Raw genomic sequence first — 16,190 nt, 5'->3', positions numbered from 1 at the left:
GCCACGGCAAGTGTATTGCTTGTCCACCAGAAAACATTAACCCATCGCCGCCCGCATGCTCACGTGTTTACGTTGGCAGTCCATTTTACGTTAGTGCGCTCGGGACCAGTGGGGACAGTCTGCAGTCGCCCTACCTGCCAGAGGAAGTAGAGGGCCAGCACCACCTGCAGCGGGGCGGACCATATCATGTTGATGTACGTGACGAGGTCCATGAAGCGCTGAGTGTCCACCGACATCAGGTTGACCATCTCTCCCACCGTGGAGGTGCGGCGGGCCGCGCTGCTTATCACCAAGGCCTGAAAAGATGCATTTTTTGGTAAAAAATAATTATTTGAATACACAGCGCTGTGTCTGATTTATTAGCAAATGTATAAAATTCAGTTTAGGAACGTAACACTTATTTGTTATTGAATATTTATCAAACAACCATTTGTAAAATATTTTTTGGATTGATGCTAATTTTATATATATATATATCTTTTTTTATCTGAGGCACGCCCTGGAGTAGTGACATCCAAGTACCCCCTGACCAACGCAATACATTTTTGGTTGAAAAAAAATAATATATGTAATACTCAGCGTTGGGCCATCAGTGTATAAAATTAAGTGTCTGAACTTATATATATATAATTATTATATTTATTAAATAACTATTTTTAAAGGATTTAATTTACTGGATACAATTTTAAGTATATTTAGAAAAATCTCACGTACTGGAGTGCCTTCACGTACCCCCATTTGAGGACCACTGTTTTAAGTTACTGAAAGTTTTAAATCAATCGACTTTTGGTTCGTATTAAAAATATCACGATGGCTTTAATCAGAGTAAAAAACTATTTAAAACAGAGGAAGTGAGTCCAATCTAGACTTAAACAATTCCTTGCTGGTTATGTCATCTTTGCTTTCTTTGGATCTTTCTTGTATTTCTATTCCAAAGAAAAAAATTTCCCTGTACCTTCCTGTAGATGGCTCCTATGATGGCGGTGCGCAGACGCATGCCCGAGACAAAGCAGACTTGGAAGTACTTCTGGAGGATGAGCGACTGCACACAGGTACATATGAAGAGCAGCGCCGTGTAGAAGTAGCCGTGCCAGTAGGGGGCGCTGGAGTTGTTGACGAAGCGGATCAGCAGCCTGGGTGGGATGGAGCCAACAGAAAGAGCATGAGGGACATGTTGACGCTTATTAATGAAATCACAAAATATGGTCCGTCTGATCTTCACAACCCTTTCAGAGACTCGTGAGCTTTATGCCACTGTCCAATCTGTGCTTAAAAGGCAGTGTACAATAGCGTAACCCCAAATTATTGAAAAAAAAAAATCCTTTTATGGAACCAGTTTGAACTTTCAGTCCGGGAGACAGACAGTCACCACATTTAAGAGTAGACTGAAGACTTTCCTCTTGATAGTCTTAAGGTGCGTTCACACCAAAAGCTAAACTATTTTTCGCGTCGCCCAAAACGCGTGAGTTTACTCGCTCGACCGTTCACCGTGTTCTCACCATAAGCGTCGAGATGCTCTGCGAGGGGCGGGGCTTATCTCCGTGTCTCGTCTCCGTAAAGACCGTTATCATCTCCTTCATCCACCAGAATAACTAACCACTAGTTCTGCTTTATACTTGATGTGGACATCTCACACACTAACGCCCTCGTGTTTGGGTTCATGACATCACCCGTAGGCTCACTCAGCTCGGTCACTTTCACCGATGAAGTTACTGTTACGTCTGAAAGACTTCCGCTTCCAGCTACGAGAGCGGAACTCAAGAGCTGATTGGTCCGAGTTGCGAGATGACCGCCTCAAAGTTGAAATATATCGGGGCGAAAATTGCGCCGCTGTAAACCTGTCACCCACATCGCGTCGCCCGGGAAAATATCACGTCTGTGCATTGACTTTTCATGGGATTTGGTCGCGCGAAAAAATCGCTTCACTTTTGGTGTGAACGCACCTTTATAGTTAGACCTGAACCAGGTTCACCTGGTCCAGACCTAGAGATGCTGCTAGAGGCTGAGAGGCTGCTGGGGGATGTCTAGGATACACTGAGCACCTCTCTCCTCATGGATGAATTGACATCTCTCCATCACACATTACTAACATCCTTCCTTTTAAAAGAGTCTATATGCTTACAAAAAAATAAAAAATAAACTCTCACCGGAGAATCTCCGGCCCGACGAACATGAGGACGTCCTGGATGATCTTATAGAGGCAGGAGATGAGGAAGTAGGGCCCGAAGGTGCGGCACAGGGCCAAGAGCAGGGACGGCTCCTTGGTTTTCTGGGCTTTGACGATCAAGATCTCGGACTCCTCCACGGCCCGGCCCTCTTGGCCCTGTCCGGGCGGGGCCTTCTTGGGGGAGTACAACGTTTTCTGCTCCGTCCTGACGGGAGGGAAGTGAAGGAAGGCAGACGGTTTTTAACACGACATGCTAAAGTAAGTAAAATAGTTTGTCGACAGGAGATTCATCGATGATTTGTGGGATCTTTTTCCTCCGTTCAGTGGACCTGTATTCGAAGATGAGACCTCCACACAACGTGGGGTTATTGTGAAAATATATATAGAAATTTTTTTTTTTTAAAGGTGAAAGATATGAGTGTTCGGTGTCGTAAAATTGTTTCTTCAGACCAAAGCCGCCTGTCAAAACATCTTATCAACAGCTTTGTGGAACAAAGGAGAGCAAAATATTATTCTTTCTTTTCTGTATATATCTCTGAAGTGGTTGTGCTCTAGCTGAACCGAGCTCCTGACCTTTTGACCTTTTGGCACCCCATGTCCCAGTGTCGCACCAGCTGTGGCACCACTGTATGGGAGCGGTCCTCGGAGTTCAGAGACCACAGATCCTTCTCCTCCAGGGGGCGCCGGTAGCCCGTCACCATCATCCTGGTGGACACAAGAGGGGGGGCGCATTTCAATACAGTGACTTAGATAACACTGTGTATATCAATATATAATATTATTAGGGCTGTCAATGGATTAAAAAAAATGTAACTAATTAATCGCACATTTTGAAATTCATTAATCGCGATTAAAAGTTAAAAGTTCATTCTTTTTAAAGACCAAACTTCACACAGAGCTGTGTTTTCAAAGAGGCTCCTACCTATAAAGTGCCAGTGAGGTATTTAATATTGTGGATGATAAATTGTTTGTTCAGTGAAACATCAGATTCGTTAAAAAAAAGAAGTATATTGAGACCCCATTGGTCCTGTCATCTTTAACATTGAACAGCAGCAGAACCAGTGGCCTTGGTAACTGACTGACATTCATATATGTCCTGTTCACCCTCTGGAGGCTGGGCTCATTTTATACATTTTACACAAAAAAAATGTTAATTCACCTTTTAAAGGCGTTTGCATATGACACATACCCACGTGTTATACATCAAACATTCCAGAACAATCTCAGCTCTATTCGTTGAGGCACATTTGTCCTCGTGCCGTGTTCTCTGCTCTCTGACTGACAGGCTGCTATAGAGCCTCACCTGTGTGGTGGGAGGTCCTTTGTGATTTACTGAGTGTTCATTGGTTGTTTTTTTCCCAAAATGTTGACAGACAAACGGATTGACCAATCACGGTGAAGGTTTCGTGTGACGAGTTATTTCCGCGCCGCGTCACCCGACACGTCGCCCCTCAGTTCCTCTGTGTATCGGAGGGGGAGACGGGGAGGAAGGAGGAGCAGGAGGAAACCCGACTGATTCATCCACGAGTTTAAACTGATTTCTGCTCCTTATTTTCGCGGAGAAATAATTGTTTTAAAAACGGAAACAGTGTTAAACCGTACTGCCGCGGTTTGACACTCGGTTTGAGTGTAAAAACTTCAACAAACACCGGAAGTAAACAAAGTTGCGTTAAAATATTTTAGTGCGTTACGCGGCCAAATTAATCGCATAGATTAACGCGTTAACGCTGACAGCCCTTAGGGGTAAGAGGTCCGCCCTGCAACCGCAGGGGGTTGGGGTTTGATCCGCCTCCCCATTAGTTGCAAGTGTCCGTCCTTGAGCAAGGCACTGAAACCCCAGTTGCTTCCCGGGCGCTTCACCGCAGCCCACTGCTCCTTAATAACTAAGGATGGGTTAAATGCAGAGAACTAATTTCCCCTTGGGGATAAATAAAAGTGTATATTCTATTCTATATTCTATTCTAAATATTATATATATCGATTTAATGTTGTCGTTAGACTACACTGTCTGAAACTACACACAACAATACACACAGCAGTAGGATAGTTAGCGTCTGCTTACGTGGTGATCCACCAGAAGGTTATTCTGGAGAGGAAACTAGCTCCAGGCTCAGGGCAGGGATTCTGAAGACACACACATTTATTTTTTTAAAGAAGAGAAAAATAAGTTCATTAGCTCCTAATAAATATCCATGAATCCACTTAGAAAATAAAAAAAAGGTTTTGGGATCAATTTTGATTTGGTGTCAGAATTTGAAAGGTTCTACTGTAAAATGGGAGGTTAAACCTCATTGGGGCTCCAGGTTTGTTCATAGGGATTCAAATGTGTGGCCTTCTGCTTCAGCCTAAAGAGCCGTTCACACCAAAAGCGATGCGATCTTTTCGCGCAACCGAATCCCATGAAAAGTCAACGTACAGAAGCGTGTGGCTGCGATAGATGCGACATATTTCCGGGCGGCGCGTTTGGGGCGACGCGTTTTCGCCCCTTGAAATATTTCAACTTTGAGGCGGTCATCTCGCAACTCGGGCCAATCAGCTCTCGAGTTGCTCCGCGCATCATCGCTGTCCCGCCGCTGTTGAATCAGAACAAGACGGACAATAATGTTATGAGCACAATAACATATATTATATATTATAATGTTAAGAACACAATAACATCTATTATATATTATAATGTTATGAACACAATAACATCTATTATATATTATAATGTTAAGAACACAATAACATCTATTATATATAGTGCTGTGAAAAATAACGCGTTAACTCAGTTAATTAAATGACAGGTTTAACTAGTTTTTTTTATTTTTACGCATTTAACGCATGCGCAGAATGAGCTTCCAATCAGTCTGTTGTTGGTCGTCTCTAACCAGCTGCATGTCATTCTTTCTCTACGTGTCGCGTTAACACGACTCCGATCTCCGTCTCGCCCGCCGCAGAGCTCGGATGCCGGCGTGTGCGCGCACATCGGGACGAAAAAAAGTCACTTGAACACAATAACATCTATTATAATGTTTTGAACACAATAACATATATTATAATGTTTTGAACACAATAACATATATTATATATTATAATGTTAAGAACACAATAACATCTATTATATATGATAATGTTATGAACACAATAACATATATAATAATGTTATGAACACAATAACATATATTAGATATTATAATGTTGTGAACACAGTAACATATTATATACTATAATGTTATGAACACAATAACATATATTATAATGTTATGAACACAATAACATATGTAATATATTATAATGTTATGAACACAGTAACAGCGTTTAGATGTTCCGCTCTCGTAGCGCTGGAAGCGGAAGTCTTTCAGACGCAACAGTAACTTTATCGGTGAAAGTGACCGAGCTGAGTGAGCCTGCGTGTGATGTCATGTATAAAAATAAATATATATGACATGAATGAACCCAAACACGAGGGCGTTAGATGTTCAGACTTTTGTGGGATGTACTCAACAAGTATAAAGCAGAACTAGTGGTTAGTTATTCTGGTGGATGAAGGAAATGATAACGGTCTTTACGGAGACGAGACACGGAGATAAGCCCCGCCCCTCAAGGAGCTTCACGATGCTTATGGCGTGAACGCGGCAAACGGTAGGGCGAGTAAACTCACGCGTTTTGGGCTTTTGGTGTGAACGCACCTTTAGTGTTGCAAACAACAATGAACACATCACCATTTCCAGAAGAGAGAGAGAGAGATGTATTCTATCCTTCTTATTGGCTGCTTGTATGGTTTTTCTGCTCGAGTAGAGAACAACAATGTAAACAAAAAACATTCCCTCAATGAGATTGCAAAGCCTCCCTCAAACTGTCTGGCCATTAGAGAGCCTCAAAATATGACAGACATATATATATGACGGACAGGAGACAGACGATTTACAGCGTGACGTCATCTCACCGAGTCTTTGCTGGCTTCGGAGAAGAGGGGCGGCCGGTCCGTCAGGCAGGACAGGAGCAGAGAAACCAGCAGCAGAGCGTAGTAGATGTAGAAGGTGGTGTACCTCCACACACACACCGTCGACGGCTAAAATAAAAATAACAAATAAACGCTTCTACCTATAGTCAATGTCTCCCCTGAAGGTGACATCCGGGAATTACATGTCTACACGTTTATTATTACCTTCGCATTGAAAATGCGGAAGGTTATGTTTTGATCGCCGTGTATTTGTATGCGTGTTATTCGCATAAGTCAAAAAACCGAATCGCATGAAATTTGGTGGGATGATTGGTTATTATCCGGGGAACCATTTGATTAGATTTTGGGATCGATCGGGTCAAAGTCATGAAAAGGTTAAAATCTTATTTTTACCATAGCGCGGTCAATTTTTATCCAATTGGCATGCAACTAATGCCAACATGTTCATAATTCAATGCCCAATCTTGTGATATGCAAAGGTATGCGCTCTGCCGAGTGCCCGTTCTAGTTAACTCTTGATTGAATGGAGTTCCGCCCTGACCTGGTCCAGGGCCTGGAAGATCTTGGACCTGAAGGTGACGGTGGCACACAGCAGCGCCAGCATCCAGTAGAGCAGCATCACCCCGGACGACTGGACCCCTTTCATCCGCTCATACTGGATTAAGAAGGTGGCCAGCAACTGGAGCAGAAACACATTTAAACAGCACACAGAGGAGAACATGCAGATGTTACTGGACGTGTTTCATGGTTTCCTTTCTTTTTGGTTAAAAGACCTCCTCTTGAACCCATTGGATGAACTACATATCCCATCAGGCCTGGGAACACTTTGGAATTCCATTCCACTCTGACACTAAATACCATTAACTTTCATATTTGTTGACAGCACATAACAAAAATAAATATACATTATTTCAGGTTCTGGGACAGAGATGTCTATGTGTACAGGTTGTAAAGCCCTCTGAGGCAAATTTGTAATTTGTGACAATGGGCTATATAAATAAACTGAATTGAATAAAAATAAAAAAGCTGTATACCAACTTATTATAAATGTGAAATGATTGTTATCCTTGTTTTATGGCTTGGCATCAGTTAAACCCATGCATACAGAGAATGAATGCCATAGAACATTATTTTATTATCAGGACAGTCATTTCTGATATTGGTAAGAGGAGGAGGAGGAAGATGAGGAGGTCTAGAGTGCTTTGTTTAATCTGCTGCTAGAGACCTGGATAGGTGGCAGACCATGAACGGAGGAATATTAGTCAATCGATTTTAGTGTTGTGGCTCTTAGATGGGTTTTTTTTTTCCACCCGTGGTTTTATTTTCTTGAATATATCAGTTCAAGTGTAATTAATTTGCACAAACTAAAGAGCAGTACAAGCTTCTGGTGTGCATTCATTTATATATATACACACACATACATATATATACTGTATTCTTGAAAACCATGTTCGAGTGTACCATGCACCAGAAGCTTGCACTGCTCTTTACTTTGTGCAAATTAAACTACACTTGAACCGATATATTTGGGGAAATAAAACCACGAAAGAAAAAAAACCATCCAAGAGCCAAAACACTAATATTGATTAATCCAAGATACACTTTGCTGACCCTCAAATAGGCTCTTATGACTAAATCTTTCTATATAAATGACAGAGAAGAAGTCTCACCATAGTGAAGCCCAGTAAGGTCGGACTGACGAGGAGGACGGGTGCAGGGTCGCTGCTGCCGCGACTTTTTTCCCAGAAAGAAAAGAAAACATCCGACCAGCAGATGATCCATAGTAGAAAGCCAACAGCCTGAGGAGAGAACAACAAGTCACAGCTTCCCGTTTGGTGTCAGACCTGTGACTTTACCAACTAGTGATATATTATCGTAAGAGTGAGCGCATTAAGAGTGAATGCATTAAATTAAAGTTGGCCAACTTCCGGTTGGGCGGAGCTACTGAAAGCCTGAGAGCAATGAACCCAAACACTGTAAATTACCAAAAATGTTCACAGCTTTTGACTTGGGTGCCAAGTTGTGAGAGTTTAGAAAAAGAAATAAAACATGCATGTCAAAAAAGCATTTGAAAGGTACAGGTAAAAGTAATAAGGGGGCACTACAGAGCCAAAGTGGCCAAGCCAATTCCATTTGCCACATTAAATAAAAAATAGTCTGCGTCTTAACATGGGAACAAAGTTGTGAGTTTGCATCCACAATCAAGCATTTTTAAAATGAGAATTAGCACTCAATCCTTTATTTTTATTTTGTACCTCTTCCAGTAACTACAAACACCTTAAGGTGCGTTCACACCAAAAGCGAAACTATTTTTTCGCGCGACCGAATCCCATGAGAAGTCAACGTACAGACGCTTGTGGCTGCGATAGACGCAATATTTTCCCGGGCGCCGCGTTTGGGGCGACGCGTTCACAGCAAAGCAATTTTCGCCCCGAGTTGAAATATTTCAACTTTGAGGCGGTCATCTCGCAACTCGGGCCAATCAGCTCTTGAGTTCCGCTCTCGTAGCGCTGGAAGCGGAAGTCTTTCAGACGTAACAGTAACTTCATCGGAGAAAGTGACCGAGCTGAGTGAGCCTACGGGTGATGTCATGTATAAATATATATATATATGATATAATGTCATCAACCCAAACACGAGGGCGTTAGAGTGTGGGATGTCCTCAACTAATATAAAGCAGAACTAGTGGTTAGTTATTCTGGTGGATGAAGGAAATGATAACGGTCTTTACGGAGACCAGACACGGAGATAAGCCCCGCCTCTCGCGGAGCGTCTCGATGCTTATGGTGTGAACACGGTGAACGGTCAAGCGAGTCAACTCACGCGTTTTGGGCGACGCGAAAAATAGTTTCGCTTTTGTTGTGAACGCACCTTTACACGCACGGCTCCACATGGAGAGCAGGAATAATAAAAAACAGAAAAATGACTTCCCCCAAAATAATGCCGGGCCCAATGACTCACAGTTCGAGCTTTGTTGATGTGACTCATACATATGTAGCCATGATCGTGGCTGCGGAGGTAGACGAGGTAGATGGGGGCACATATCCAGAGGTAAAGGCATGGCAGCCACACCAGGACCGTGTTCTGGAAGCACTGGGTGAAGTCTGGGTTATCCGTGTACCACGTACGGTTCCAATCCTGGTCACGGAAAAGAAGAAGAAAATAATCGGGAGGACTTATACTGCCTGATTAACTGAACGCCATTGTCACACTAAAAAAAAGCCTACGGAGACCACACATTGACTCGCTATCAGCATGTTGTTTACCGCAGCTTAAATCGCTCCATTAGATTTGTGTTTCAGTTCTATATTTTGAATTGTCGAGGGGAAGTGTAATCATGGGACCCACACAGTTTACAGCTCCTCAACCCTGCACCACAGCCAGGTTGCTGCAGGCAACAGGCTTCAGCCCAAGGATGACCAACATCCACGCCACCAACCCCAGTGGTGGCTGGGTGTGATCAACGACCCCTCCAGACCCCTCACATAAACCTCAGGGCGCATGCTGAGGGCTGGGAGCCCAGGGTGGGAAACGATTTACTCAGCAGCACATGACTCTGGGCAGTAAAATTCCAAGATGCATTAAGTTTAAACACCATATCACATGGTTACAGGAAGCAGTTCCGACACCAGCCCCCTCTGCCTTCAGGGGTCCAAGGGACCTCGGTCACAGACCCAGTTTGTCATTGAAAGACACACTTTTGGGTAAAAAGGTCACACAGTATACAGGGTTCATACACATGTTGACCAACGGGATTTCCATGACTTTTTCGGAACATTTTTCAGGACTTTAAACCAAATTTCCATGACCAAACATTGTGTGAAATCTCAGTGTATACATGAAACAGTGAGAACATGTAGTATTGTATACTAACAATGAGAATCCCAAAGCATATATATACACAGCGTAAATTAACACGTGAATATAACATTTACATGACTTTTCCAAAACTTTTGTGATTTCATTTTTTCCCCCCAGGACTTTTCCAGGCCTGGAAGTAAATATTTTTTAAATTCCATGACTTTTCCTGGTTTTCCATGACCGTACGAACCCATAGACCCACATCCTGAGTGATGGGTTTTATTCAACAGAGAGAGACACCTCTTTTGGGTCGATCCTTGACCTAAGGAGGTTTAATGTGTCTTTATTAATAGTGCTTATAGTTAGGGCTGACTCAGGTGTGCCCTGCAGCCCCTAGATATGCTGCTATCGGCTTATAAACTGCTGGTCGTTCGAAGAGAGCATAGAGAACACGTATAGCTGTTCTCGTGAATGCCTGATTGGTTTCATTTTGTAATACAGTGTCATATACAGAATAATATATATTATACAAATTAAACAATACGGCATTCAGGAGAACAGCTACCTGTTATCTTCCTATTTTCAACAGCTGACTGTAACTACGACAACAACGGACGCGTTCGGTTCAAAGTCGCCAGTTAACACGGTCGCTTCTTAAACCGGAACACCGGTGAGGTTGACATACACCAGGTTTGATATCGACTCGGAGACAACGTGCTCAGTAGTGACGTTAAACAACACGGGGGCACCGGGGGATGGTGGGTCCGCCGGTTATTCAACCGGCGAACAGGAGAGCAGCCTTGTGATCATGTCGGCGGCTTCGGCAGAGAAATAAGCTGCGGGGGGTTGTCGGGTGTGTTAGCATGTGCCGCCGGGTAGCTAATAACAACAACGTGGAGAGAGTTGGAAGTTAAGGGGGAAGAAATACAGGTCGTGAAAATTAACTCACCCAAAATGGATCGGAACTGTCCAAACTGCAAAACGTGTCAAGCCCCATTCGCCGCGACTGTTTGGAGTGTTTTGGAAAGCAAAGTTTTGATTTTGTAACCTGAGGTTAAAGCGGAAGGTTGCTACCTCGTCGTCTTCTTCTGTGGTAGTTTACACATCCACGTGAAAGCTATATACTGCCACCTGCTGAGCTTCTTCTTCTTCTACTTCTATACATTTTAACGGCGGATCGTATCCCACTTACCTAGGTGCATAGCGCCACCTACTGTACCGGAGTGTGCAAATTCGGGAATAACTGTTCTAACTAACTAAGAAACAACCAAAACAATAAAACAAAGCAAAAACAAAACAATAAAAAAAAGCACAACACAAAAAGAAAGAAAAAATGCTAATTAACAGACAAACTATTTAACAAACCAATAAACCTACTCACAACTAAATCTTGCGACCTAGCACCTTATCTTTAGAAAATTACAACAAAGCCCTGTAGCACTCATGCTCAACCCAACTGGTTTGCTGACAGAACTGCCTCCAAACCCCACCTCCGTCCCAGCTGACACAATTTGTACTTGAAAAAAGTTTCCTTTCAGAATCGTATTTCCGACACTTCATGATAACATGCTCCACATTCTCGATCTCGTTACAAAAATTGCATGTGTTTCCGAATCTTAGCCATAATTATCTCCTCTCTCCAACACTTCCCTTTGAATGATTTTACATTTCTAGATTTTTGATGTTATGAAGTGTCCCTTGCAGTTGTTGTCCCACTTCCTCTGTCATACCTCCCTCACTTCCTCTCTTAAAATCGCTTTTGCTCCCCCTTTGCCAAAAGGAATATTCCATATTTCCTCCTCTTATATTTTTTATATATAGACGATCCTATCTGCTCTCTCATTTCCCTCCACACATATGTGAGCAGGAACCCATGAAAAGCTCACTAGTACCCAGACATTGGAGTCTCAACATTAGCATAGATATTTCCAGCGCTAAATCCTCTCGTATAGATCATTTGAATGTAATGATATTTAATGGTGCAGCAGATGTCCACTCTCTCAGGCCTGACCTCTTCCACCCATTGCAGCCCCAAGATTATAGCAATAATTTCAGACGGACTGTCTGACAATAATTCTTTTACACATAGCCCTATTAAATTCCATTATGAATACCCCTGCACCCACCTCACAATTCCCATTGTCTTTCGACCCATCAGTATATTTGCAGATAGTTATAATAATTATTGTTAATGTATTGTTGCGTCAGATGTCCCATGTCATAGTTTTCCCCCAGCCTTTTCCCCCCTATGTGTTAAATCCACATTGTGAGAAGGTAGGATCCCCGGGGGAACATTTTCCCACATTGGGACCAGACTCATTCCCATTTACTCCGAACTCTTTAACTATTGGAATGATACTTAAGACTTTCCTCTTTATAGTCTAAAAAGTCAACGAACAGACGCGTGTGGCTGCGATATTGCTGAATCAGAACAAGATGGACAATAATGTTATGAACACAATAACATATATTATATATTATAATGTTATGAACACAATAACATATATTATATATTATAATGTTAAGAACACAATAACATATATTATATATTATAATGTTATGAACACAATAACATATATTATATATTATAATGTTATAAACACAATAATATGAACACAATAACAGCGTTTAGATCAGGGATGCCAGGGTGAAATTGGACAGGGGGCCAGATTTTTTTCAAGTGAAATCTCAGGGGGCCGGATTACACTTTCGGACTGAAAAGGCCAAACACTGACTCAACACATGGATAGGTAGGCTATTTGAAATTATTCATGAAGGCCTACACATCATTAAGAAATTGCATTGGCACCAAAATTGGCTCACAATGAGGCCTACAAATACATAGCCTAAAGCAGGAGACAGTTACCCTCTAAAAACGTAACATTTTCCTATCCATGCAAGTAGCCTACATATATAAATTAGAAATGCACCAAAAAAGCCACAGGCTTTATTTAGTAACTAAATGAAGCCTGTGGCTTTTTTGAAAGAGTGGGAAAATGCTTACAGCACCTGGTATTCCCAGGCGGTCTCCCATCCAAGTACTGACCAGGCCCGACCCTGCTTAGCTTCCGAGATCAGACGAGATCGGGCGTGTTCAGGGTGGTATGGCCGTAAGCGAAATTTGAGCCTGCAAATGAGCCTTTTAAAGAATCGGAGACAAAAATGTATTAAAAAATAAAAATAAAAAAATGCTCCCCTTATCACCCGCGGGCCGGATGTGACGTACAGTCGGGCCGAGTCCGGCCCGAGGGCCGTAACCCTGGCACCACTGGTTTAGATGTTCCACTCTCGGAGCGCTATAAGCGGAAGTCTTTCAGGCGTAACAGTAACTTCATCGGTGAAAGTGACCGAGCTGAGTGAGCCTACGGGTGATGTCATGAACCCAAACACGAGGGCGTTAGTGTGTGGGATGTTCACAACCAATATAAAGCAGAACTAGTGGTTAGTTATTCTGGTGGATGAAGGAGATGATAACGGTCTTGACGGAGACGAGGCACGGAGATAAGCCCCGCCCCTCGCGGAGCGTCTCGACGCTCATGGCGTGAACACGGTGAACGGTCGAGCGAGTAAACTCACGCGTTTTGGGCGACGCGAACAATAGTTTTGCTTTTGGTGTGAACGCACCTTTAGCTGCTGCTCCATTCACCATACATCTATAATCTATACATGATCCTACAATAGCCCTATATATATATATCCAGTAATGACCGTTTATCTGCACCCCATTCCTCTCCGGAAACTGCTCTCATGTTCACCTTTTTTTAATATGCTTAATATTATTCCTCCACAACATTTTGTCATCATACCACAAATTCTGCCACCCTCTCCATACTTTGTTCATAGAATTTAATTGTTTCTCTTTCTGGTAACTAGCATGTAGCAAGACCCCCAAGTCACATGACCAACTATAGCCTTTTGAATGCTACTGATCATATCATATAATATCTCTTCCAACTTCCATAAAGATGTCCTTATGTCATAATGTTAATTAGTATAGGGCTAATAACACTAGCTTGCGGAATCCCACTTACAATATGAATAAATATCAGAATGCATATCTGACGACATCTCCAACTTTTATCTTGAATGATCTGCTAGACAAGAAATCCAATACCCCGTTATACTTCCTTCCACCAATACCCAATGAATCCATTTTAATCAACATGTCATGATCTTAAGTTTTCCAATTCTTATTTTGAAGTCCCTCGGCGTTTCTCAATTCAAAGTACACGAGTACAGACTTGTGTTCTTTTGGAGTCTGGACTTGGGAGTCTGGTCTTGGGAGTCCAGACTCCGGAGGACGGGAGAACGGGAGGATGGGAGGACGGGAGAATGGGAGGACGGTCTTTCTGGTCTTTCTGCGATTGGAACAGCAGCTGACTTGATGACGTCACCACACCAGCTGTTCTTGCTCCTGAGTTTACTCTAATTATTCACTGTAAATTAATTTTTACAGTCAAATAAACAAAACATCCTAAAATGACATTTCGTGACTCAACAGCAGTAGTATTTATAAAAAGTCAACTGTCAGTAGTTTATTTTCTCCTCCGCTACTGTTTCCGGTTGCTGGTGAAATGCATTCTGGGATATATGCTGGCCAGAGTACGTACAAGTCTCCTCTGATGCATCCTCCGGAAAGTGGGAGGATCAAGTCACATCCGGGCATTTTGACCGTGCTTTGCGAGAAGCGAACTTTGAATGTGAACATGTACCCGGGCTGAGACTGATGACGTATCACGAGTCACGAGGACACAAGTAGAGGAAAGTACGCACAAGTACGCTGATTGGGAAACGCCGCCTGTCTCTCATGTCCTCTGTTTCCCTGCACTTCCTTCCCTGTGTTTGTCTGTCTTGTTACCTTCTCATTGAAAATGCCGTAAGGTTATGTTTTGATCGCCGTGTATTTATTACCTTCGCATTGAAAATGCCGGAAGGTTATGTTTTGATCGCCGTGTATTTATTTATTTATTTGTATGCGTGTTATTCGCAAAACTCAAAAAGTATTGAACCGAATCGTATAAAATTTGGTGGGATGATTGTTTATTATCCGGGGACCAGTTGATTCGATTTTGGGATCGATCGGGTCAAAGGTCAAAGTCAAAGGTCATGAACAGGTCAAAATCTTTCGCAGAACTCAAAAAGTATTGAACCGAATCGCATGAAATTTGGTGAGATGATTGTTTATTATCCGGGGACCAGTTGATTAGATTTTGGGATCGATCGGGTCAAAGGTCAAGGTCAAAGGTCATGAACAGGTCAAAATCTTTCGCAGAACTCAAAAAGTATTGAACCGAATCGCATGAAATTTGGTGGGATGATTGTTTATTATCCGGGGACCAGTTGATTAGATTTTGGGATTGATTGGGTCAAAGGTCAAGGTCAAAGGTCATGAACAGGTCAAATCTTATTGAATCACATGGAATTTGGTGGGATGATTGGTTATTATCCGGGGACCATTTGATTAGATTTTGGGATCAATCGGGTCAAAGGTCAATGTCAAGGTCATGGAAAGGTCAACATCTTTTTTTTACCATAGCACGATACATTTTTGTCCAATTGGCATGCAACTAATGCCAAAATGTATATAATTCAATGCCTAATCTTGTGATATGCGAAGGTATGCGCTCTACCGAGTGCCCGTTCTAGTTGCTGATTGTTTCCTCCTGTGTGAATATCTAGCCCCGCCCTCATTGTTTCCACCTGAGTCTCGTTCCCCCAGTGTCTGTTTCTTCCTGCATGATGTTGTCAGATCGTTTTTTTGTTTCCTCCCGTTGCCAGACTGGTTCTGCTCGATTAAAGAAACCTTTGTTTGAAAACTAAACCAGATACTGTGTATTTATTACCTTTGCATTGAAAATGCGGAAGGTAATGTTTTGATCGCCGTGTTACAATCTGAATTCTTGTTGTTCTGAGTTTGTACTCTTGGTTGATGCACTGATTGTAAGTCGCTTTGGATAAAAGCGTCTGCTAAATGACATGTGATGTAATAATGTTATATGCTTTCTCCTTATCAAAGGAAACTATAGCCATAATCTCTTTCATGCGTATTGCTTTCTCTGCTTCATTGCTAACTTGTAGTTAAGCATCAATTGTTGATCTATATACCTTTGCCAAACTCATTCTGATATGTTTATGAAGCAAGCCCCTTTGCCTTTGAAACACAAGTTAATCTGCGCGTGATTATCTTTTCCATCCACTTGCACAAGTGGGACGTCAGTGCTATTGTTCTTCCAGCTGCTTGGCATTACACATCTGCAATGGAAGCCAACCCAGCTG

The 16,190-nt window shown here is 42.4% G+C and overlaps 1 protein-coding gene and 1 non-coding gene across 4 annotated transcripts in view; both read right to left on the bottom strand.

Annotated features, from left to right (window-relative positions):
* abcc1 (ATP-binding cassette, sub-family C (CFTR/MRP), member 1) overlaps positions 1-11,010 on the bottom strand; it is a 37,004-nt gene extending 25,994 nt beyond the window's left edge. For 2 of the 3 annotated variants that reach the window (XM_056407534.1, XM_056407535.1), the window contains exons 1-10: positions 10,864-11,010; positions 9,075-9,251; positions 7,784-7,912; positions 6,655-6,792; positions 6,096-6,221; positions 4,230-4,291; positions 2,741-2,872; positions 2,148-2,372; positions 956-1,133; positions 135-296 (exon numbers count right to left, since the gene is read on the bottom strand). In XM_056407534.1, the coding sequence (XP_056263509.1) occupies positions 135-296; positions 956-1,133; positions 2,148-2,372; positions 2,741-2,872; positions 4,230-4,291; positions 6,096-6,221; positions 6,655-6,792; positions 7,784-7,912; positions 9,075-9,251; positions 10,864-10,911 (1,377 nt within the window). In that variant the 5' untranslated portion in view covers positions 10,912-11,010. Of the gene's footprint in view, positions 1-134; positions 297-955; positions 1,134-2,147; positions 2,373-2,740; positions 2,873-4,229; positions 4,292-6,095; positions 6,222-6,654; positions 6,793-7,783; positions 7,913-9,074; positions 9,252-10,863 lie in introns of those variants that run through there. The other variant, XM_056407536.1, reaches the window with a different exon arrangement.
* Positions 11,011-12,911: 1,901 nt separating this feature from the next.
* On the bottom strand, positions 12,912-13,030 carry LOC130189401 (5S ribosomal RNA). The gene has a single exon (XR_008830782.1). It is a non-coding gene; the product is annotated as a 5S ribosomal RNA (ribosomal RNA).
* Between the last annotated feature and the right edge of the window lie 3,160 nt (positions 13,031-16,190).

Source organism: Pseudoliparis swirei, chromosome 23, assembly GCF_029220125.1.
Source record: "Pseudoliparis swirei isolate HS2019 ecotype Mariana Trench chromosome 23, NWPU_hadal_v1, whole genome shotgun sequence".
Classification (NCBI taxonomy): domain Eukaryota; kingdom Metazoa; phylum Chordata; class Actinopteri; order Perciformes; family Liparidae; genus Pseudoliparis; species Pseudoliparis swirei.
This window is presented reverse-complemented; position numbering and strand designations above follow the sequence as displayed.